The sequence below is a fragment of the Falco rusticolus genome, chromosome 1 (genome assembly GCF_015220075.1).
Source record: "Falco rusticolus isolate bFalRus1 chromosome 1, bFalRus1.pri, whole genome shotgun sequence".
NCBI classification, from domain to species: domain Eukaryota; kingdom Metazoa; phylum Chordata; class Aves; order Falconiformes; family Falconidae; genus Falco; species Falco rusticolus.
Window position 1 is genome coordinate 91,143,452 of NC_051187.1, and position 24,423 is coordinate 91,167,874.

Consider the following 24,423-nt stretch of genomic DNA (forward strand, 5'->3'; position numbering starts at 1 on the left):
ACCGCCCCGCCACAGCCAGGCCTGGCCGCCGCCGCACGGCCGCCTTTCAAATCCCAACGGCCGCGCCGCCGGGGAGGAGCGACCGGGGGCGGGGGGGAAGCAGGAGGGGGGGGGGGGGGGGGGTGCGTGTGTGTGTGTGTGAGAGAGAGAGAGAGAACGGCGCCTTTTAAAAGTAAGCTGAGCCGCTGCCGCCACTCCCGCACGGCGGGCCCGGCCTCCTGGCGGCGGGGGAAAGGGGAGCGGAGCGAAGCCCGCCGCGGAAAGGAGCAGCCGCCGCCACGGCGGGACGGCATCGCCTCAGCAGCGCAGAGAGGCGCGCCGAGCCCCCCGCCCGCGCTCCCGCCTCCGCGGTGCATCTCGGGAGCTGTAGTTCTCCCGCCGCGCCGGCCGCGGCCGGCGCGGCGGGAGAACTACAGCTCCCGAGATGCACCGCGGCGGGCCAGCCGGCATGCGCGGGCAGGCGGGGCGGGGCGGCGGGCAGGTTGCTGTTGTTACATAGGAAACAGCTGAAGAGTCTCCACATGACAGGGGGGGAAAGAGGAAGTGGGGCGACCCGCGGGGCGCCGCCGCCGCTCCGGTAGCCGCGGGGCTGAGGCTAGCGGACAGCCGGCGGGGAGAGTCGTTCCCGCGACGTGCGGGCTGGCCGCCCTTGAAGGGCGGGTTCGCGCCCCGGTGCCGCCGCTGAGGGGAGGCAGGGAGAGGGGGGGCGCCCCGCCGGGCCGCGGCGTTTCGCCGGGGAAGTTTGGCGCGGGGCGGGATCCCGCCGCCTTCCTCCGGGCTTCCCACCGGCCGCGGAGGTGGCGCCGGCTATGAACGGCTTCGCCCCCGAAGAGGTGACCCAGCGCGGGGCGGACCCCGCCACCGCCGCCGCGGCTGCGGGTAATGCGGGCTCTGCCGTAGAGGTGCCGCCGCCGCCGCCGCCGGGGCTGGCTCCGGCCGCTGCCGCCACGGGCTCGGTGGGCGCCGGGGTTGCGGGCGGCCCCGGGGCCGGGCAGCTGTGCTGCCTGCGGGAGGAGGGGGAGCGGTGCGGCCGCGCCGCCGGCAACGCCAGCTTCAGCAAGCGGATCCAGAAGAGCATCTCGCAGAAGAAGGTGAAGATCGAACTGGACAAAAGCGTAAGTCCGGGGAGGGGAGGGCACACCTGGGACTGCCGCATCCCCCCCCAGGCCCCCGCCGCCGGCGGGGCAGGCAGACAAAAGCGGCCGGCGGGTCCGGCTCCGGCCCCCAGCCCCGCTCCGCGCGGGCCGGTTGCTGCCGTGGGTTACTTGTTTTGGGGGCTTTTATTAAAAGTTCAGGGGTTGTGGGTTGGGGGTTTTTGGCGGTAGGGAAGTGGTGTTTCCCGCTTCCCTCCCCCCTCCCCTTTATCCCGTAGCACGGTGGAGTTTGGCTGGTGGTGCTGGAGCACGGCCTCAAAGTGCGCTCCCTCTGCGGGAAAGGGAGGGGGAACTCCCCTCCCCCCGTCCCTCCGCTTGTTTCAGGGGTCCCCTCCCACCCCGCAAGAACCGGGGGCATCGACTGCATGTGTGGCCCCCCCGCCGCCCGGTGCAGCCGGAGCGGGACGAAGCGTGGCCGGGAGGCGCCGCTCCCCCTCCCCGGCGCGGAGCCTGCATGGCTCCCGGCGCGCTAGTTTGTGCCTGTTCCTGGCGAGGGCAGCGCTCGGCTGCTCCGCCTCGTGTTGCGATGTTGCACGTCTCCCCTTGCCACTCAATCTTCCGCTCGGCAGCCATCAGGCGCCGCGCAGCGCGGCTCGGGCCGGCTGGGCGGGGGGGGGCACGGCACGGCCCCCCCGGCGGAGCTGCAGCCGCCGTTCTGCGGCGTGAAGCGCCCGGGCGGTGCGGAGTGGTGCCTGCCTTCGCCCGGTCCCTGGGAGCGGGGAGCTCCCGGTGCGGGGGGCAAAGCAGCTTAAAATGCGCGGCGGCCGGCCTGGCTGCTCCGTGCCCCCCGGGGGACCCCCGCAGCCCCCGGCCCCCAAACGCGGCTCCGTGCGGGCATTGCCAGGAAAGCACCCAGCTCGGAAATTCGGGGCCGGTGCGCGCCTGGGAGATACCCCAAAGCGTGCAGACCCCTGCAAAGGTAAACTTTTTAAAACACAGACAAAAAAACAGTGCGTTGCTTGACCTCGCCGAGGTAGTGGAAGTGAAAACACGGAGGGAAGGATATTGATGGGAAAGGAGAGCGGGCCTTTTGCCCTCTAAAGAACAAGTGAAAGCTTGTTTTTCGTTTTCCTTCCCGGTGCCCGAGTTGCAATGCGTCGTGGCTGGAGGGAGGGTTGTACTCGTGTGGCTCTGCAGCCTGTTACAGCTGCATCAGTCGATGGCAGCAGCACTTCGGCGTCCTCTGGGCCAAGCCGGTGGCGGTGAGCTGTAGCACAGCATGTTATTCATTTTGAAGAATCCGGTATAAAAACTTTCATGTGACTCTGGTTGCTGAGGGGTTGTCTCTGTACGTGCGTTTATATTGTAAGTCTGGGAGATAGGTGGATTTGATTGAAAGACGCCGTATTACTCTTCTAGGCAAGACATCTGTATATTTGTGACTTCCACAAAAACTTAATTCAGAGTGTGAGAAATAGAAGGAAGAGGAAAGGCAGCGATGATGATGGTGACTCACCGGTGCAAGACATCGACACTCCAGAGGTAGCTAAATAGCAGTGTCTTTTCTAATTGTTGTGTTAACCTTGTTCTTACTGACTACCTAGTCCACACAGGTACTGTTTTCCCACTCTTACAGCTCTTCTTATTTGGGGTGTGTGGAAAAGAGAAGACTCTTAATTAACTCAGTCTTAGTATAACAAAATCTAACTGAATTTTATGGTGTTTTTTCTGTATTAATTGTGCAGAGTGCAATGAACAAAAGTCCTTAGATTATTTTAAGTGTCTGCTGGTTCTCTCAAGAAAACTGCTGTTCTCAGCTTTCTCCATCTTAGTGCTTCCTCTCCAAAGTGGTGCTCTGCCACATACCAGCAACCTCTGTCTTCGGCAGGAGTTGACAACTTGAAGGGAATTGCACACAGGGCTTGGGATATAAATGCTTCAGTGCCTCATCCCTCTGATCCTTTCCTTCTGTGGTAAATGTGTTGCAGATGGCTTTTCCCTTAGTCGCGTTAAACACAAAGTTTAATGCCGGTAGCTCTTTCTTTTTACCTTGTTGGGGGGGAAGAGGCATTTGGGGAGCTGTGCTAGAAAGGAGTGGAGAAAGATGGTGGTTTTGCAACCTGTTAGCTCCACTGCAGACCAGTGAAACCTCACCCATTAAGAAAAGTGAACTACAGCTTTCAACCTTTTTTGTAGTACAGTGGGAAAGACTGCAGTTAAGGCTTGCTTTTCCTATATGTGCTCTGGATTACTTCTGCTGCAGACTGGCTTAGCAGGTGCTCTTCTGTGTGTTAATTTTGAACAGAGGCTGTCATGCCTACCTGGTTCCTTCTAAAAGGGATTTTATTTTTAAAGCATTCTCCAGAAATTGCTCTAAGTGTTAATTTAATGGCATCCTTATGGTCTGCATTTGTAGATATCAGCAGCATAAGTGATGAAACTTTGTACAAGAATCCATGCCTAAAGGCATGTGGCTGCAGTCTGAAGGCTCTGGCTAAGAGGATTTTAGGGGATTGGGAGTAGTTTGATGCTGGGCTGTGTTATTTGTCTCTTAAATATCTGGGATTGCTGCTTTAAAAGTTTTGTCTAAAGCTAATGCTCTGTGTGACTTCAGGTAGCTCTGGCACAGTGGCAATCGCAGCTCTCCTGCAAGCCTGTCTTGTTTTCTCATGCAAGAATTATAAAACATGTCACAAATGATGGATATCTCCAGAACAAGAAAGCAAGCTGCTTTGGTTTTAGGTTTTTTTTAATGGTCCTACTGCAGGAAATAAAACTGCCTGGGAAGTATTTTTGAGGATTTTCAACTGGCAATTTGGACAAGGTCAGTACGTTCATTCCACGTAATTACTGTATGCCTTAGATGCCAGTTGGCCCTTGATCTTTATTTTCAATTGCTATCCAGTTTATTAAGGAAAAAAACTTACCATTTTTCTGAAGACTTGTAAGGCCTTTCCATTTCAGTCTCAGTCATGGCCATCGTTACCTGTTAGAAGTGATTCCTGCAGGAGGGGAAGAGGCTTCTGCAGTGCTGGTAGCTTCTGGGAATTGGTGGAAAGCTGCTGCTGCTCCTCTATGTGATGCTCTGGGGTATGGGTTCCCCACTGTGACTTGGGAAGTGGAATTTGTGCTGTGTAAACTTCAAAATACCAAAGGATACTCATCCTTTATCATGCAAGGCAGCATGACATCAAGTCTGGCCAGGTTACCAAGCATGCAGTAGCACTGCTGTTGTTTGTATTCTGTAATAAGGCTGCTAAATGAGTTTAAAGCAAAAATGAATGCCTTAACCAATTTTTAATGCAGTGAGTTTGGAGAATGCTACTGTAACTGCAACTGATGTAGCAGAATTTCTCATTCGGCCTGCTTTCTCGGCTTGCTTTCCCACTCAGTCATCTGATTAAGCTCTCTTACATTGTCAGGGAGGGTGGGAGGGTAAGCTGTTGCTGGGAGAAGTGGCTGTTGATGAGAGTTCTTGGGATTCAAAACCGACAGAGTACTGGGTTAAGGTTGTGTATTTGTATCCCTAAGAGGACCTTGTGCAATTCTTTCAGCTGTCAGCTCGTGCTGAAAAATAGTTTTGGACAACGGTGCCCGTGCACATAACTCGTGCATTGTGCTTATGTAGCAGGGATGTGTTTGGAGAGCAAGAGCAGCTGTTTTCTTCTCTCACCTCAAGCCAAGAAAACTTTGTGCTGTAGACTTCCCTGATTCTAGTATGTGCTGTCTCATGGTGCAGATGTGCTATATCTTGCATGTGACTTGTGTAAAATTTGATGGCTGAAATTGCAGAGCAGGGGCCTCCTTTTGAAATGTCATCTTCATAGATGTTGTCTCAAAAGTTGTTACTGGGCTTTGTGTTATCATGCTTGAACTGGGGAACAAACAAAAAAACCCAGAACTGAGTAAAGTACAATAATGAGTTCCAAATATTGTCCACAGCTGAAGGGAGGCAGAGCCACGCTTGGGAACAATAAAATGCTCTTAAACTGAACTGGGCTGTTTTCCTTTCTGCTAAAAGGTGCAGGGTAGAGCTTGGTTTTTGTCAAAATGAGATCTGCTGAGCTGACTGTTTACACTTATGTATCTAAGATTCCAAAATGTTTTTGAGAGGTAAACTGTTAATGACTGAATCCTGTTCAGTTACATTAGATTATTTTTCCTCCTCCCCGCCCCCCCCACCACCACCACCCCCCCCCCGCCTTTTCTTCTAGGTTGATTTATATCAGTTACAAGTAAACACACTTCGAAGGTACAAAAGACACTTCAAGCTACAGACCAGACCAGGACTCAACAAAGCACAGCTCGTTGAAGTACGTATGAGTGTTTGTTCCATAATAGAAAATGTGACTTGTTATGGCATGTGGTTTTCTATACAGTGGGATCCTTGCATAAAGAGCATATGTAATCTGGATTTTAGAAGAACAAAAGGGAACTACTTATCTAGCTTCCTTCATTGGCTGCAGCTCCTGAGCCAAGTAAATCAAAAGTAAAAGCTCTTTCCAGAGGAAGAAACTTCCGAAAGGAGTGTGTGCCGCTCAAAAACAGTGTTGGAACAGTAAGATGAACTGGGTGTCGCTGAATACCATAGAATCACAGATTTATGGTCTGTGTATCAGTCACACCTTCACCCCAAGTGTCCTGCTGAAAAGAACTGGAAACTGGGAGGTGGCAGCAAACTTCTGGCAAGGTTCAGACTTCACAGTAACTGGCTGTTTGAAGCAAACATACGTGTTACTATGTATATAAAGTATAGAAAGCTGAAAACCAGGCTTCTATTGATAATTAATTACCAATAAATAACCAAAACCACTGGGATCTGCCATCAGAAAGATAGAACTTTATGAAATATTTCTAAAGGAGCTGAAGCTCTGTGTGAGTACAGCTGTATGTAAGCATCTTGACTGCGTGTGAGTGTAATTTTAAAGGGTTTGTCCTGCGCTGCAAGATCCAGTTAGAGCTTGCTGATGTAACTACATGGAAGAACTCATGATCTTCTCTAAACAGGGAGGTACAGCCACTGATTTTTCACTTCTGTGCAGCGATACACTCAATTGTACTTCCGTGCAGACATTTTGTTGTCCTCTCCCTTAATCTGTGCGGATTAACGGCAAGGTTCTTAAATGTGTGGGAGATCTCAAGGCTGAGAACAGTGCCGCGGCCGCTGCAGTCTTCTGTTTTTTTAATATGTGAGTTGAGGTACAGATAAGCTCTTGAATTAGCAGGACTGTGATTTGAAAAAGCACAAGGAGTTTTTGTCCTCCAAAAATGGTGTTTCTAAGGGTCTGCTTTAGGTACCTCTCACGAGGTATTTGCACTACTTGTTCTTACGCTGCATGGTGTGCATGGGCAAAGCTGCTTTGGTCATTGGCTTGGTTTGACTGACCTGCAGGTATTTGTGAGCCATAGCTGCGGATCTTCTTTAGTTTACAGTACATATGATTCCTTGTAACCTGTCCTAACATAAAATAGACACTCCTCTAGCTGTTACAAGTCCCCTTCAAAGGACTCTTGTCAAACTGTTTCTCTCTGAATTTTTTGGGGAGTTGGTTTTAGAAACCTTCCTAACTTGCTGATGAGGCTAAACATTTATATACTTGTATCCTGTGGTAATTAAATAACCAGTCCCAGGTTTCTCACTTGCCAACTTTAATCTACAAAAAAATCCTGCAAAAAGCCAGAGAATAGACGCAGGCAGGTATAATATTTTGTGTGCTTGCTTTTAAAGCTGGAGTTCATTTTGATGAAGGGGAAGACTTCTAGAATGACAAAAGTGATTTAAGGACTGTTTAGAGATTTTCATATTTTAGTAGTTACAGCATGGTCAGTTTTCATTAATAGCTCTGACTTGAAGAGCTGAATGTTCAGTTATAATTCTTGAAGATTCTTAGGTGTTTCTGTATGTGACTTGATACAGACACACACCACCCTCCCGAGTGCTGAGCAGTAGCCTCTCGTTTACCTGCTTGTTGCTCTGTTTGTATTCTATAGTCATTACTTGCTTTATAGTTGAGCTTTAACTATACAGCTGTAACAATACTCAAAACTGTTTGTTTTGAGAACTTTTTTTTTTGAGGTTGTTCTTGTTTTCTGAAAATTTTCTGAGTTTTTAAGTTTGGAAATTAAGGTACAATCTGCTATATTTAATTCATAGGTCTCAATATTAAAATGGTTCCTGTTTATCTTTTTTATGACTATTAAAGACTCTTGAAAAGAACTAGCTTTTTCTTTTGTAAGCTGCTCTATCAATCTTTTAAACTTCAATGAAGTTGATTTAAATCTGAATCTTCAGTTCTTCTGCATATAAAAGTGGTTATTTAATTTCCTTGCGTTCTTCCTTTTTAGATAATTGGCTGCCATTTTAGGACAATTCCAGTGAATGAAAAGGATACCTTAACATATTTCATCTACTCGGTGAAGAATGATAAGAACAAACCAGATCTAAAGATGGATAGTGGGGTTCACTAGACGGAAAAGGTTGGGACTGAGACTCAGGCTGCAAATCAAAAGACTGAGGTTTTGTGGATATGCAAAAGCTTTCTTTGTAACTTTTTCTCCCCGGAGAGTTTGTCTCTTATTTTTCATAACCTTGCTGATTTGTTTGAAAACAATCTCTTATGAAACAAATTGCCTCAGCAAAAGTATTTTAAATAAATATCACTGATATTGTTGCTCAAGTTGGGTGTGTCTGTAACTTATTTAGTGAGTTACTTGTACCTAATAGTTAAGCTTTGACTAATTATGTAATATTAAAATATTTTTCAATTTAAGTGTGCCAAGGATTTATTTATGAATGTACTTCAAGTTCTCATGATGCAACGCCTTTTAAAAAAAAAAAGCTGTAGCAGACTTGGCACTAGGTTTTTTTCCTAAGGTAAAAGGCTTTAAATGACAGTTCCAGTTGTTAACTGGGCAGAAATGGCTGAATAACACTTTCTTTTTCTCCCCTTTGGAAACAAGAATTGATGGGGGCTTTTCAGATTTGTTTATTCATCTTGTCATTGCTGGGATGTATGCTTCCAAGCACTGAGGCCTTCCTGCTGCTATATTAAAATGGAAAAAAAATGCAGCTCTCAAATTTCAAAGCTATAAGTACAGATGAAAAGACTGCTGCAGCTTACTGTGCTGAGAAATCCTTCCACTCAGTAAGAAATCCTGTAGCTGCTGACTTTTCCATTCATCTATACAGACTGCTGCTAAGATCTTAATTGGAGAAAGATAGAACCTGTGCTGGGTCAATGTGGTGTCTTCTAATAGACATACTGTTTCATTGCATGCATTAGCTCAGGCTTGTTTAAAGAAACCAAACAAACACAAAAAAAAAAACCACCAGAAGTTATGGTAACATATGAGAACAATACCCAGCAATACTTTCGCTTTTAATTGAGTATCGAAGTCTGATGTTGAAGACTGTATTATTAATGACTTCTTGTTTTGTCATGTAACTGTTGTGCTGATCTAAACATGTGGTGTATGGAATATGATTTCTTTCTGCTTTAAGCTGCGCACATAGGTTGAAGAAAAGGCAGAGGGAAGACTGTTTTCATCTTGAAGCTGTGTCCTCCACTGCTTTAACTTGTTTGTTTAGCATTTGATGGAACTATTAACCTTATCAGATGTTTAAAAGCTTTTTCTTCATTTGGGGAAAAATAAGAAAGCAGTATTTCTATGGTCTAATCTGCTCAATGTTAATCTTGTGAGTTTTTCAAAAACTACTACTTTGGGCATCACTGCAACTAAGTTGCTCTTCTTTGGTTTTTTTGACCTGTGACACTTGATAGAACTGAGTGATGATAAACCCTAACCTCAAACTGGCTGCATTCCCAGTAGCTCTCGGTGGCCTGATTTTTCACTTGCATTGTCATGTATTTCCACAATAAACTTATGCGGTGTTGGCCTAAGTTCAAGGCAGTTAGTGATATCTAGCTAGTGGCAGCTAAAATTGGTAATCCTCCAAAGAGGTGTTTTAGTGCCCATTTCACTACAGTGACTGTGGTTTGCTAAATACCCTTTGCACACATTCAGCTTGTTGGTTTCAAAGTACTTGTTGCGTGAACAGCCAGGGAACCTGGTCAGGGATGGGGCATCCGAAGGATAAAGGCTCTTGCTCTGAGTGCGTGGCCAATGTTCTCACCTAGGCCTGGCAGAGAAACAAAAGCAAGTTTTTACGGGAAACTATTATTAAAGTAGTAGCCTATGTGACACTGTCCTTCTGCGTGTGGAAAGTGGCGAAATTTTTGCTCCAGTGGATTATGGATTTTCCAGGAGCTGTGGAAGGAAAGTAACTGAAAAGCATTTTCCAACTTTACTACCCAGATTTGCATCTGCCTTAAATTTTTTTGCTACTGCTGCTTTGGAGAGTGTGAATGCCAGGCATATGCAACATGATTCATGTAGAAACTAGATGGTACAAGCAACAGAAGTTACGTGCCCTTATTATTGCTAGCAGCTTACAGAGGGCTTTGCACAAGAGCAGATACCATATGTTTCCTTAGCAGAGCACTGTCTTTGGATACTTTTGACTGTGGGTTGCCAGATTTATGGGGTGGTTTTTTACCCTTAATTGATGATTTGGTAGAAAGCCCAAATGACTCAGGAATAATTACTATATAAACCAAGCTTAAAAAGCCTGGTGTTAACAGTCAGTAGCCTAAAAAATTACTTGGCAAAAAAAGTACATGCAGATTTACTTGAAACATTTATTATTAGCTATGTATAATAAGTAACCAATGCTTGTTTACTAACAGAGGAAGAAAAACAGTCATTGTGATACTTCATACTGAATGTGAAATAAAACTGGTAAACCGGTGGTAGCAGTTTTCGTGGTATAGCGGTGTTAGATTATTAGATGAACAGTATACTTTCTGAGTGGAAAAGGCTCAATAGTTACATCAGTACTACACACTTTCCATGTGGCTGACTTGACAGCTACAGAGGTTTTTTTATATGTAAGACAATAAGCCTTAAGTTCAAGGGCTTTTGTTAAACTTAACGGCATAAATTTTTGGCTGTTTTTCTCTTGCACTGTGTTTGGTATTGGCAGGTGTTGAGGTGACCATGTATCTACAGTCTGGATTAAGATACCCCTTAAACATAAAGGCAATTACTTCTAACGTTTTGAGATACCTCTTTGTCCTCAGTTTCCTAGCTATTTCCTTACAGGGCTAGCCTAAAAATAAAAAGCCAGCATTTTAACTTAATTATGGGGTACTGTATTTCAAACAAGGCTTGATTAAAAAAAAGCTGCTTAAGTGTGGATTTTTACGTTGCTTTAACAGACCTTGCATCAGTCCCATCCTCTTTAGATGTCTTTTTGAATGAATGAAAAAAAAATCCTATTGTAACTGTTGTAGTATTTTAAATGTTCAAGGTTAAGATTAAGCAATTTCAGGTTTTACAGATTGCATAGTTAATGCAGGTCACCAGTCAGACATAATTAAGACCACAGTGTGCCTTAGTATTATTAATGTGAGTTTTACCTATTTTTTTTTCCCAGTGGAATTTTCAAATGCAAATAGTGAAAGTCTGTCTTTTTTATGTGCATGTTTTTTAAGATACCTCAATAGAACATGAGAGCTTGTCCCTGGTACTTCTGTCTGCAGAAGTGCCAGGGACAAGCAGCTTCAGCTTAAAACATTAGCTGTATGATGGCAGTAAAGTGATAGGAAGCAGCACTGCTCTAGGTTGCTACGACGTGAAGGCTTAGGCTTGGAGTTTCTTCATCCAGGCTAGCTGAGAATGTTGTGCTGAGTGACAGTTAGGCTTTTTGCTGGGGGATGCATATTAGGATGCATTAAGAGCTTGTACAGTAGTCTACACCGTGATGGAAATAGTCAGCTACTAAATTTGAAAGTAGAATTTCTTAAGTATTTGAGATTCCAAAAAGGTATAGAAAGGAAACTTTTTACGGTGTGAAAAGAGGTGTGGTCCTGTGATTAGAAAGGAAGTTTTTGTTGGTGGTGGTGGGTTTGTTTTTCCTCTTGGAAAGCATATACCATGTGATTGTAGAACGATGTCTGTTGTCTTCACTGGCAGACTTGATGTCCATCACTGACTGTTGCAGGGGATCACAAAAGATATCTTTGGTCCAAAGAAAATACCCCTGAAAGATATTATCAGATATTTAAATAATTAGATCATTTGTTCATCAGAGTTTTAACATAACATGCATTTTCAGTTGTGATTTTTTTTTTTTTTTTTTTTAGTTCACAGAGAGATGGGTATATGTAGGATTACTGTGTTTGTGGGATACCCTTCCAGCAATGTAAATGCAGCTGCAGCTCTGGGTGAAGATCCTGCTTTTCTGCCTCAGCTGGCCTGGATTGGAAGTGATGGCAAAACTTCAATTGACTCACCAGTGTGCCAGGACTCCACCCTGGTATTTTAGCTTTGAGAAAGTAAACTTAATAAATACTAATTATTACAAAAATAAAGAACTTTGGCATGTGCACACGCACTGTTCAGTGCAATTTGTCCTGAGAGCAGACCTGCAAAGTAGGTCTTCTGTGCCTTAGGACGGTTGAAGGAAGACCTCCTTATGTATTTTTATCAAAGAGGCTTTATTAGGCTGCTCCAAGCTCAGAGTTTGAAGCTGGAAACCCAAAATGTGCTTCAGGGTGAGGACACCATACCTGGTTTTAGGGAAAGTGAAAGATGAAAAACTTACTTAAACCCTGCTTTCAGTTTGAAAGTGAAGTTTCCAGATTTAGAAGTCATTCCCACTTGGTTCAAATCTAGTGTCCTATGGAAGTGATGCAAAGTTGCCTTTTATTGGATTTTAGAGGACTTGAGAAACTTGGGTGGTAAAAGATGCATATGTAAAAAGCCATTTTTGTTTGCCTATATAATGCATCACATAGTGTCCCTGAAGTATTAGTAAGTTTTGAAGTGTTGATATTTTTAATCTGAATTTCCTGGAAAAAGATGTTGCTGGAAAGCTGAATGACATAATACCTCTTAATACATTTTATTACTTCAAACCAGCGTGGGCTGATGGTGTTTACTAACTCAGTTTTGTTGGGATGTACATTCTTTTTGTAAAACAACAACAGAAACACGTGGTCAGTGAGACCTTCACTGCTCAGCGTTGTCAGCAGTTCCAGTGAGCCAGAGGAGCTGTTGTTCTTCAGCTAAATCTTGTTGTTCCCTTGTGGGCATTTGTTAACCCCTGTTCCCCCAGTTCACCTTCCTACTTTAAACAGCTGCCTCTATGGAATCTGATGTATGTGCATATGGCTTAGAATAGCAATACTGTTCTTCACTATGGAACAGAAATCAAACAGTTTTGTTTATAGTCCTGAAAACATCTTCATTGCTAAGTGTTGTGAATGAGGGTTTTATGTAGTTCTCGTTCTTGTTTTAGATAGAAGAGTCAAAGTTGGGTGATTTAAATGCTAGTCCCCTATAACAGGACATGCAGGTTTACAAAATATGCTAGGCAAGTCCTAGGTGAGCCCCTGAAAAATGAAACCTGAAAACTGGCAGTGTATCAGATAACTGGCTATCTCTTGATATCATTTCAAACCATCTGAAGCGATGAATTTCTTTGTAGTGATAGCTGATTCCAGCAGTGGGAACTGTAAAATGATGGAACTGTAATGGGAATGATGGAACTATAATGGGTGATCATACAGAACTGTACAGGTTTGTGAAATGAGTGTGATCTTACTTTGGGCAGCAGAGCAATTCATTCAAGTTGCAGTAGCAAATCACCTCACAGCCCTTCCCTTCCCAAAAGTGATCTTGCAGACCATCATCAATTTGTCGAAGATTCTCCGTGCCTTCAGGGATGTTGTGACAGCTGTGGTCTTTCAGGGCCCTCTTGTAACAAGAGGGACGCCGGGAAGGCACCGCCAGGGTACCCAGGAGGGTGCTCAGCAGAAGCAGCACCAAGACCATCTTCATTTTTGCGAAGCTTCCAGCAGCAGGGTGCTAAAGAGAAATGAGGTACGTGACACAGGTATAGCTGCCGAACAGATCTCTTTCCCCAATTCGCTTTCTGGCTTGCGTTTTTCTTTTCTTTCCTGTGAACTTTTGGAGGAGCCTGAGTGCTGGAGAGTGTTTTCTCCTAGGAGGTAAATAATATTGCAGCAGAATTGATATTCATTACTTTCTGTACAACCTTGGGAGTTCTTTCATTGGGAATTGAGGCTTCTGTTGCTGGCAATTTTGCTGTTTCTTTGGCCTCTCACCTTGAGAAAATTGCTTTGGGCTGGCCGTCTTCTCTCGGTGGTGTAAGCAAATGTATCAATTGCTACCAAACCAGGGGAAAATGTCCAGGTGTGTTTCTCTACCTTCCTGGCCATTTTGCTTGTCAAAACAAGAGTCACTCACATAAAATGAATAGTCTTTCCCCATCAAAGTTGCGGAAAAACTTTCTGCTGATTGAATCCTCCGTCACAGACCACTCACGAAACTGAAGCATTTTAACAGCAAAGGAGGTCTGGAGCTCTCTGCAGCGCTGCCAAGTGCCGCTGTCCTGGGCTGCAGGTTCCGCAATGATACAGCATTACTGAGAATTTCCTCTTTCTATTTTTTTCTTTTTTAAAATCTTTTTTTGGTACTGAAAGCTGCTTAATTGAGTCTTTGCACAGGAGGTCATTATGGTTTAATTGGCTTATTAAAAGACGGGATAAATTATCCCTTGCAAAGCTGTGTTAGCGACTAGGATTTCCATTGTCTGCGTGAGCTTGTTTAGTGCTGGCTGTGCTATTCTGTGCTGCTTTGCAGAGACTGACCATGGCACACGTTTGGGTCAGACCCTTGAACGTGCATTCACCTTTAAATTAGCATTTGGAACAATGCTTCAGCCTAGACTTTATCAATATTAGGAAAGAGAGTGGGGTTTTACCTTGCCTCGTGAAAGGGGTCTGATATCTTACTGAATTTAAATCGGAATTCTGCTCTGCAAACTAACCTAAAGCAATGGCCAGCTCTGCCCAGCAAGCTCTCCCCAGGTGTTCCTCGCTGTACTTGTGTTAGCCTCAGGCAAAACTTTGCCGCCCTTCATCCTGTTGGCACTTTGGAGTCAGTTATGGGCTGGCCCTGGTCTGTCTGGTGAGGCTGCAGAACAGAGTGCTCCAGAGACTGACGTACGCAAAAATAACTAGGCATGGGGCAGTGTCTGATCAAAGGCTATCAAAGGCCAAGTTAAGGTGGCAGAGCTATTATATAGATAATAGAAAAAAAAGGCGTGCCAGCTATAGAGGTCAATTAATAGAGTCCCACTTGGGTTACTTCATAAAACTCTTGAGATCACCCTTGAAAAACAAACAGTAAGCTATTAAATGTATAGATTTACTGTATTTTGTAATAATTTGTCCTGGGTAATTATATCACCACCATAGCTATCCTGCTGATGTTCCATGTCTTCAGTTAATGAATGACATGCCAGAGACTATAAGAAAACTGGGAATTTGGATTCATATTTGGGGTAAAATGCTATACCTTGATGCTCCCCAATTATATTTTTCCATAAGGTTTTGTGCAAACTTGTTTTTTGAACACCAGTAGCCAAATAAAATATTAAAAAGTGGCCAATATATTAAAGAACATGATTGAAGTGAAAATAAGCTCTTGTGCACATTTTCATTTCTGTTGTAGAAGCAAAATTCATTGAATGATTCCTTTTAGTTTCCATGAACTTGTATGTGAACTTTTGAGTAGGAGACTCCTATAAACTACTAGTAATGGAGCCGTGGGGATCTATTTTTTAATTACCTTAGAGTGCAGTATTGAATAACATACTGTCTTTATTAGTTTTAGACCTCAAAACTACTTCTCAAATAAAGTAAACATTGTTCTGACTTTGCATAATGTTGGTTTTTAGACTTGAGTAAAGAATCTGTATTATTATAATAATGGTTTTATTTTGTAGGGGTATAAACACTGCAGTTATGAGGGTTCTGCTCAGAGAAGTCTAATGCTTAAAGAGAGCAAGTTTGTTTCTACTATACCTTGATAAATGCCAATGTTGAGAAGTACAATTTAACATTCTTCTGTTCAAATAATTGAGCTTAATTATTCAAGTATTTAATGGAAGAAAATTTCTGTGAAAGAGGAATTGGGGGGGGGGGGGTGCCTTTGTTTCTTGTGATTGCATTATTTTGTGAGTTCTTCCCCTGAGGATGAGGCATTCCTAATATCTTGCTCTTCAGTATGTTTTTTATATTCCTAATAAGATGGGAGATCTTTCCCTACCTGGAGTTAAGCTGGAATGCTTCTTGAGCCTGTTGCCAGCTGCCTGCCTGCTCAAAATTTGTAGGAACTCATTCTGTCCTGAAAATGGGCAGATTTTCTATAGACTGTCAGATTGTTGGACTCAAAAATCATGACCTACAATTGAAGGTAACTCGGTACCTGCCTTGGAACATAACAGGATATTGCTGTAGTGCATCAAGAGGGTTTATATGGGTGACTGCCAAAATCATTTTTAGCAAAGTCAATATGCCAGTGAGCTGTGGATAGACAGCTTCACTAACAGGTCAGTTATGCACCTTACCAATGCTCAGCATTGTTATTATGAAGAAATAAATGTTTATTTTGTTATAATTTTATTTCTGCTTACATATTTTCTCTGTTTTTTTGCAGATCATAACCAAAAGGAAACTTTTTATCAAAAGGCCTTTCTTCAGAAGGTTGTTTCTTTCCTGTGAGAGAAAGAGCCCTATTTGCAGATGAAAGATTGCCAAGGGCCTCAAGCGTTTCATCAGCTCCCTGCACAGGATCGATGTGGATAAACTTGGCAGACCTTTCAGATGCAGCATCTCTTTCTGCAACTTCTTTTCCTGCATATGGTTGCACAGATGATGGAATGTCACTGATTGCCTAGGTAAAGAACAGAGCTAGCACGTGCATATTTCAAAATGCCTCATCTGCTTATTTCAAAGACTTTATCTGCTTTTGCATACCACAGAAACAGTCTTTTCTCATAAAACAGATCAGGGAAACATGATGAACAAATCCAGTCACTAAGGTGACTCAAAGTCTCGTTGCCAGCAAATGCCCTCTTATATCTCTTTATTTTATAAAACCTTCTGAAAAGGTAGCAACACCAATTGTGCTAAGCCTGACGAGGTTGCTCTGTTGAGATACATCATTTCATGTTCTAGCAGGAGTAAAGCCACCTAAAAATATTGAAAATGAGCTCCTTCCATTTGCATAAATTCTTGTCGGTTAATTACTTTGGTTGCTTTGACATGGTGTAAGTAAAGTTTGAGACCAAGCGCTGTTGAGAATACGAGTGCTTTGAAATAATTTGGAGTTTTGTGTAAAGGAAAATGGTTTGGGAATATGCATGGTGAGTTAGGAATCGGTGCTATCCCTGCTCGTTCAGCTGGGAGTATGTGAATCACCCTGCCAGGCAATTTGGCACCACATAGCTTTGGATCTGCTAGATGTGGAGGTAGTCAGAAAAGACCAAAGAGGAAACCCCAAGTTTCAGCCTCCTTGGCTGTGAACAAGAGGGTAATATTTCATGAGAAGTGATGTTCTTTAAAGGTCACATGGTATTAGTAGGAGCTCAGGTGTTAGGGGATAGAAACAGGGAAAACTGAGAAATGGCACAATAATGTGTATTTCAGCACCTCTAGAGGTTGGGAAAAGATAAATATTTACAGTTTGGTCTGTCAGCTGTTAGATATACCCTTCAGAGTTAAGCAGGCTGCATTTCCCATTGCCTGGTGTTGAAAATAAGAAACACATTAATTGATACGCTTTTGGTGTACTGTCTTTTCCAATCTGTCCATGTGCTGGGTTAACATGCTGCTTTTACAGTGAAACAAATTTAAGATCTATTTGTTTCTTAACATGCATTGAGCTCAAGAACCAAAAACATCTATTAAAAATAAAATATCTTTTATTATTTATTTGTTTGTCAGGTTTCCATTTCAGAAACTCCTGTAAAATGTTAAGCTATACATTTAATATTTAGGTGTGTTACTGTGTAAAAGGTTTATTAGTGCATTCCTAAGAAATCATTACACAAGAGCTGCATAACTGATAATATTATGAAGAGGGTTTTTCCATTTTAAAAAAATCCTTCAAATCTATTTTGCTTGAACAGTTGGTGCATTGTAAGGACAGCAGCTATTCCACTGAGGATGAATTCAATGAATTACCGCTTTGTAATTACCATAAATACCCTGATTCTTCCCAGAAATTGAGTTCTCACTGAAACCCATTTAGTTTTCTTAAAGACAGCAATTTGTTGTGAACACACCTCTCTCCATAGTCACGAATTTTGCAATTATACTGAGCACTTGAAAGTGATATGTTTAATGACTTCAGATATTAATATGTAGCATCTAACTTCGAAGAGCAAGATAGTAAAAGAATTATCTTTAGCTTGAACATATCCATGCATCTGGCTTGAATACTGTCTCTTACCTACAATTTATCTGTTTTCCCAAATCATCTTCCGCATGTTCCCATATATATTTCCAATTCTCTTCTGTAACTAGCATCAAGCAGAACAAGAGTACAAGGATGATTTCAGGAGCGAGACATACCTTTCTCTTCTGCTTCACCTCCACTTTCTTGGTAGCTGTATCTTTTTTAGATGTACCCAGAGAGAGCTAGAGCTGGCGGGGATGAAAAGAGGGAGGGAGGGAAGGAAGGCTGATGGGAGATGCTGTACAAACAGCCCTTTGTTTGTCCTAACTTCTGCCTGCCACTGACGGGCTCTCTTCTCCAGCGAGGGGCCAGAGGATGGGCTTCAAGAGCTACCTCTTTCAGTCAGTGCCAACCTGGAAAAAAACACAGAACGTATCCTTTCCAGTAGGAAATGATTAGTTCATTCAGGATCCAGTGAGAAGGTGTCTCCTCTGAGAGCAAAGCCACATATCCAGAGTGGGGGAAGAGGAAACACCTCATGGAGTAACAATGGAGTACGAGCAGGCTGGGGGCAGTGGGAAGGAGTGGGCCCCCAGGGTTGCACAGGCAGAACAATGTGGTTGCTGGACAGATGCCTTGTGTTGTGTTGGGTGGAGAAAAGCAGACCTAGCCAACAACCTCATGCAAGACTTTAATTCCTGGCTTTGGGATTCTTTCCGGTTTTTGCAACTGAAATAAAACCCCCCTGTAATTACTCTAACCGGGCTGCTAGTACAGCATACTCAATGCACTGAGTTCCTTGCTGACCAGACATTTAATCAAGAGGTTGATTGAACGGTATTTCAGAGGAAGTTACTTTAGACTACTATAGCTAATCAAATGATCCGGTACCATAAAAACACACAGCAAGGTTCTTAAATGGAATTGAAGTATTATGTATTAACGAGAAAATAGTCTTGAGGGTGAAGCATGTGTCCTCATATTTCTGTTGCAGTTTGGCCCTTGTTCTATTACGGCCATCCTGGATCTATTTTGTGATGTGGGTGAATAGAGATGGATGATTGCCCCTTAGCTGTTGAAGCCATAATTCTTACATTTTCCAGTCTGCCTAGTTTTGATTCTGATCTTGCTTTGTGAGAGTTCAGGGGGTTTTCTGCCTGTTGGGCTGCTTGCGGGACAGAGGTTTGTTAGGAGTGTGAAAAGGTGCCTCTGCTCAGCTGACTCTGTTCACAATTTGATGTCACGGTGCTTATTCAGTTTGATTTATCATATGCCAGAAGCGAACTAGGGCCTCTATAAGAAGTGCATGTCCCATCTGCTGCTGCCTCAGCAAGGAAAGTAGGCAAAGGGCACAGATGCTTTGAAGCAAACCTCTTGAAACTGAGCCTACCTACTCGTGGTGGTCCCATCCAACAGGGTGTTCCCCTTCTCTGCTGGGGATGGGCAGCCAGGACAGCTGAAAGCAGGGTGGATGGTTGTACCTCTGCCTCTAGTTCAGATTAGAAACATCAGGCAGGACATCCTTTGCTACTGTTATGGGCATGGCAATTTAAAAGGGGAGGGAGGAGATAGCTGCAGACAGCACGGGCAGAACAGGATATCCTTGCCTTTTCAGGGTGACAAAATGCCTGGCACTGCCTCTGCTTTTCTGCAGAAATTCTTTTCTGGTGCAGATCCTGGCCACAGCAGTCCATGCCTTAGATGAGATTATCCTAATGCCTCTGGGAGCGTGCAGCGTTCCAGGGCAGCGCTGTGCTGCGGGGGCAGGCTGTGAGCCTGGTGCCCATCTCCAAGGGGAAGCTGTAAGCAGGAATAAAACTCAGAGGAGGGAATGAGAGCATATTGTGCTGGTGCTGTGACTTTGGATGTCTTTTTAGTTAACTGCAAATAAATTTTGGTATGAGTAATTTGAAGTTTTTATCAGAAGATATAATGTAATAAAAGTGTATTAGTAGCATTCCCTTGCTGCCCAAGGGAAGTTCTCTTGTGTTTTCCAGGGAGTAGCTGCGTTTCCAGAACACGTTCAGAGAGCCGTGCTGGAACGTGGACTGATAGTTATGTTTACAAAGTGTGTGAGTGATAGTTTTCTTCAGGAAACGTCCCGCTGCATTTTGAGAAAGGACAGTTCTAACAAAGCTGGTGTTTTGCTGGTGTGATGATTTTAGGGATTTTTCCCCCCCCCCGCCCCTCTCCTTCCATAGCCCCACATATGATGTTTTCAGTCACTGAAAGCATTCAGGAACAGGAGGAAACTTTCTCCTTCATGATGCAGTTTCAGAGTAGAGACTGGGAAGCAGATTGGGATTTAGAGGAAACAAAAGTTTTAGGGAATTTCAGCAGGGAAATGCAACCTAAGAGGAGGCAAGAGAAGGAACAACTCTTCGAGGTGTGCAAAGCGAGGCAGTTTATAGGAAAATGCATTGAAGGGCAGGGCAGCCTGCAAAGGGAGAAAGCAAACTGCAAAGCAGTACTTCAGATCTTACCTCCTTTTCCCTTTCTCCACTGTTCCCCTAACCCGTTGCCCCGAATATCTGTTTCTGTACTGACTCTGTCTCCAGCCCTGGTGACCCTTTCTTTATTTTCAGTTTCCTCCTGCCTTTTTGCTCCGGCACCATGTCCCCAGCGGGCTCAGCAGCCGGTGTCTGGTGCAGGCTGGCAGGGTGCCAGCCATGACAGAGGGGTATTGAAAATCGCAGAGGCTTTTTGTTCCCCACCACGGCATCTGGGAGCTGCAGGAGAACCGTAAGGAAATCCTGCTCTTTCACCCTCCTTCATCGGTGCAGTAATCCCGAGTCATGTTCAACTCCTTATATTTAAATACCCTGTTTTAGATGTATACATATCTGCTCCTCTCTGAAGAGGTATGGCAATATTAGAGGTAAGATGCAAAGTAGAGCTGCTTTGGCTTTGTTTGTTTGTTTGTTTTCATTTTGTTTCCCAGGCTGGAGCTGTTGGAGCCAGCAAGAAGTGATGGCCCATGAGGAGGCAGTGGCAGATGGAGGCAGGAGGGGGTGGTGAAAAGGTAGCAGCAGCAATCCATAGGAGAGAAGTAGTTTTCAAAGGAGAACAGCCCCTGATAGGGTGAGAAGGAGGAAAGAAAAAGCAGCAATGAAATTCAGCCACAAAAGCGTGGCTGCCTCTGACATACAGCACTACTCTAGACTAAATCTGTGTAATGTGCCCTGGGAAAATAATCTTACTTTTTCATTTTATTTTTTGAAATATTCAGTATTCTAAATGTGCTTTGCATTTTGAACGTGAGCCACACAGGTTTAGGTTTTTTCTGTAAACAAAAATCACTTTGCATCTTATTGTATCCTTGATATCAACGCTCAGCTCTTCACAGGGTGACAGTGAGAAATACCGATGCTTCTCCACTCACATTAAATCTTCTTAAAAGATACCACTTAACCTATGAGTCAGCCAGCTCATTAATACACAGAGTTTATATGAAGAGATCTATAAGGAACCTCAGAACCTGATTTTGGCAGATGATGCAGTCTAAAACTTGTACTTGAAGATTATAAAGGAATGTAAGTATTGTACGGATGCATAAAGACCTGGGAGACTTAATGCCAGTGGTAATGACAGCGCCAGCACAGCTAAGGCATTAACTGCTGTCATTATTTGTTACAGGATCACAGTGGGTAGGGTGCCTTGGAGTCAGTCTTCAGCACAATGGATTTTTAAGCAGAGATAAAAATCTTACATGCTCATTTTGCAAATATTCACATGTAAAACGAATATAACTCGCATTGCACTCCTCATGCCATGCCTTCCATCACTCAGCATCTATAATGTCACTCAGAAAAAGTATTTGAAAATGGTTTTTTATGCTTTTAGCTTGTGTAATTTTAATTGTGTGCCCTTTGTTCTGTTGTTGATTGGTTTTAGAAAAATGTCTGTGCTGTTAAACACTCTACAATTGCCTCTGCAGTTCCTGCATCTGATAATTTGCTTTTTACCTTGTACATGCTTTACCCTGGGGGATTCATCTGAGTTTTCTGGAGCACTGTTCATTGCTCTGAAGAAACTGGGGGTACGGTAGTTCTTGCTCATGCCTTTATTGCTGGGTGCTGATTTACTTCCAGTGGCTGTTCTCTGTGGAGTCCCAGAGCCCCTCTGTTTCCCTTCTCTCTCTGATTTTTGGCTTCCTGGTTTAGCTGTTAGTTTTCTCAACTTTTTATGCAGGCTGCAATCTGTGCTTGGTTAAAATTTGCAACACGGAACACTGGGCTAATCAAAGGCATCTTTTAGTGTATTTCCTCAGATCAGCGGTCTATTGGCATGCTCAGGCTCTTGCTGCTTTTCTGTGAAGGCAGAGAGGATACAGATATTCAGAACCTGTTGATGCTATGAACTATAAAGTCCAGACAGGCCAAATGAGTTAATGTTGTAAGCATGTACATATAAAGTCTGGTGTCTCAGGCTGGCAAAGGAATCTGAATGTATTACAGAAAAAACACTCTAAAATGGGAAACTGTTCCCAGTTACCGGCCATCGCAGATACTGGTTGTCTGATACTTAGAAATCCATGTCTGGTCTGATTTGTTTGTTGATTCAGGATGTTATGGGGTTTTGTATGGCATTTTTTTACTGCTTTGCTAGGAATTAGCTATTTATACCTAAAGGCACGTGGCCTTGAGGATGTGGAGCATTCTGCAGCTGCTGAAGTTGGTTGGTGCCAGGAGTGTGATAGAAAACAGAGATACCTTTGTCTCTATCACCTGTGCTTATTTCTCTGTAGTTAAAGGAAAAAAAAATATAATATAAAACAAAAAAACCAAACTTACATTAATTGTAAGGTCTGATTTAGTTTTCCTTAATCACCACCACTAAAAACATTACAGATACTGCACTGACTTTTGAAGTCCTTGATCACACCACTGCCTTTTGCCTGTTACAGGGTAGCTCTGACCCTGCACAAGACTGCTTGCTGGGCATTCAGCCCTGGGGTGCTGCAGAGAGACTGTAAGGCTTGTCCAGCCCTCAGACTTTCACCCCTGCTGCTCATCCATGTGGTCACCAACAATACAGCCAGCAGAGACCTGGAAAGTATCAAGTGTGACTGCATGGGGCAAAAGCATCTTTGCCAACAGGCTGGCCAGCCTGATGAGGAGAGCTTTAAACCAGAAACAACAGGGGAAGGAGAGGGCAACCCCTAACTGAGTGAGGAAGCAGTGGCAACCTCAGGAAGCTTGCAGAAGAAGCAGGAGTGGAGGAAGGAGACCATGCACCTAGTGGCTAGGCTGCCACTCAAAAAGCCTGGAGAAATAGGCTGGCAGGAGCACCATGATGTTCAACAAAAGCAAATGCAAAGTCCTGCACCTGGGGAAGAACGGCCACATGCACTACAACAGGCCGGGGACTAACTGGTTGGAATGCAGCTTTGGAGAGTAGGACATAGGGTCCTGGTAAGCACCAAGTTGGACATGAGCCAGCAGCGGACCTTTGCAGCAAAGAAGGCCAACAGTGTCCTGGTCTGCACTAGGAGAAGTGTTGCCAGCAAGCTGAGGGAGGTGAGCGTTCCCCTCTGCTCTTCTCTGGTGAGACACACCTGGAGCGCTGGACCCAGATCCAGGTGACCTAGAATAAAAGAGCTGTGAACAAACTGGAGGCCACTGAAGGGCCGCAAAGGTGATTTATGGACTGGAACATCTATTGTACAAAGAGGATGGGACAGCTGGGACTCTCCAGCATGGAGAAGGGAAGGCCCACCAGGGATCTTATCTATCTATTTAAAAACACCCAGTGGGGACTGGGTAATGAAGATGGAGCCAGACTCTCCTCAGTGGTGCCCAGTGACAGAGCAAGAGGCAATGGGCACCAGCGGGAACACAGAAGATTCCATTTCAAAACCCAAATAACTTTTTTACCTGTGATGAAGGTCACAGTGCCCACAGAGGCTGTGGAGATCTCCTTAGAGGTATTAAAACCCCAGGTAAAAACAGTCCTGGGCAACTTGCTACAGCTGACCCTGCTTGAGCTGGGGAGCTGGACTAGATGATCCCAAGGTGCCTTCCAGCCTCAACTACTCTGTGACTTCAGCCCCATGCGCAAATGGAAGTCAATTGGCAGCCCAGCATAGGCTCAGAACTGTGATCACCTGTACTGAGTGCATCGTCTCAAATAAGCTCATGTAACGGTGGTTTGACAAAGTAAATCTTTTGTTTGCAGACTTTTTACTGGTCCCTGTCACCCTTTGTCAGGTCACAGCCCAGATGTCCTGTGAGAACAGCAACCTCCCTGCATCACGGCAGGCGACTGTGCATGCTACTATTTGTTTCTGAACTGTCAGGTATGAATAGACAATTCAGTTTCCTTAAGAGCCTCTGGTGAGGGATTTTTGCCAAAAACTTTCTGGAAACTGAAGTACTGCAATAGAAGCTGAATCCCGCTTATCCGCTTAATCACAGTTCATCTGACGCTGGTGTTTTTCCTGCTTTACCTGCCAGAAGTAGTTTAGGCATATAAAAGCTTAAAGGATTACTGCCTTTGAGTGTCACCAGAACCTCTTCATTTGTTGATAGATAACAATGAGGTAATTTTATTGAGAGGAGAAGGATTTGTTTTTCTATTAACTAACACAGAGTAATGGTCACAGTTCTGAAGTACTCGTCCTGTTTTTGCAAAGTTGCCCATCCAGACTCTCTCATCAAAGGAACTGATACCTTCAGCATCTACTACACAGTCCTTTGATAACTTCAAATTAACTTACAAAGGTTTTGTATCTGTAAAGGGTTGTAGCTGCTGAGCAGAATTGCTGCTGTCAGTACCAGGTCTTTGATTCCTACAACTACTGGTAGCAAATATTACCCACCTTAGGGATCATACAAAATGGCTAGTAAATCCACAAGTGTTAATGGAGGTGATGGTGTTCATAGCTGTGTGCTTACATTATTTCATATCTTGTGAGGTGAAGACTTTGGAGACTTGTTAGCGACAGCTATGTATCAACCCCAAATGAAGCCACACACAAGGCATTTAGGTGTTTCAC

At 44.1% G+C, this 24,423-nt stretch overlaps 2 protein-coding genes and 1 long non-coding RNA gene across 4 annotated transcripts; 2 read left to right on the plus strand and 1 right to left on the minus strand.

Moving 5' to 3' along the window:
- Positions 1-452: 452 nt before the first annotated feature.
- SAP30 (Sin3A associated protein 30) lies at positions 453-7,771 on the plus strand. Of its 2 annotated transcripts, none has more exons than XM_037389802.1 (4): positions 453-1,115; positions 2,514-2,636; positions 5,309-5,407; positions 7,440-7,771. In XM_037389802.1, exons 1-4 carry the CDS (start codon positions 810-812, stop codon positions 7,560-7,562), a joined length of 651 nt encoding a protein of 216 aa, XP_037245699.1. In that variant the 5' UTR covers positions 453-809; the 3' UTR covers positions 7,563-7,771. The 2 variants fall into 2 exon arrangements, with proteins under 2 accessions (XP_037245699.1, XP_037245693.1); XM_037389796.1 differs by lacking the exon at positions 453-1,115 and adding an exon at positions 1,140-2,073.
- A 2,805-nt stretch (positions 7,772-10,576) lies between these two features.
- Positions 10,577-17,699, minus strand: SCRG1 (stimulator of chondrogenesis 1). The gene is made up of 3 exons (XM_037389813.1): positions 17,603-17,699; positions 12,763-13,025; positions 10,577-11,196 (listed from the first exon to the last, which is right to left on the minus strand). The coding sequence occupies exons 2-3, from the start codon at positions 12,996-12,998 to the stop codon at positions 11,142-11,144; spliced, it is 291 nt and encodes a 96-aa protein (XP_037245710.1). The 5' UTR covers positions 12,999-13,025; positions 17,603-17,699; the 3' UTR covers positions 10,577-11,141.
- LOC119149010 lies at positions 12,934-22,446 on the plus strand. Its single transcript, XR_005104553.1, has 3 exons — positions 12,934-13,040; positions 15,684-21,465; positions 22,333-22,446. It is a non-coding gene; the product is annotated as an uncharacterized LOC119149010 (long non-coding RNA).
- Positions 22,447-24,423: the final 1,977 nt, after the last annotated feature.

Excerpts from the sequence above, each read along its gene's own strand:
- SAP30 (XM_037389796.1), top strand. The coding sequence starts at position 1,609 with ATGGCTCCCGGCGCGCTAGTTTGTGCCTGTTCCTGGCGAGGGCAGCGC. Across the intron at positions 2,074-2,513 it reads GCGTGCAGACCCCTGCAAAG|GCAAGACATCTGTATATTTG; the intron begins GTAAACTTTTTA and ends TTACTCTTCTAG. Across the intron at positions 5,408-7,439 it reads ACAAAGCACAGCTCGTTGAA|ATAATTGGCTGCCATTTTAG; the intron begins GTACGTATGAGT and ends CTTCCTTTTTAG.
- SCRG1 (XM_037389813.1), bottom strand. The coding sequence starts at position 12,998 with ATGAAGATGGTCTTGGTGCTGCTTCTGCTGAGCACCCTCCTGGGTACC. Across the intron at positions 11,197-12,762 it reads GAATTGCTCTGCTGCCCAAA|GGGTATTTTCTTTGGACCAA; the intron begins GTAAGATCACAC and ends AATATCTTTCAG.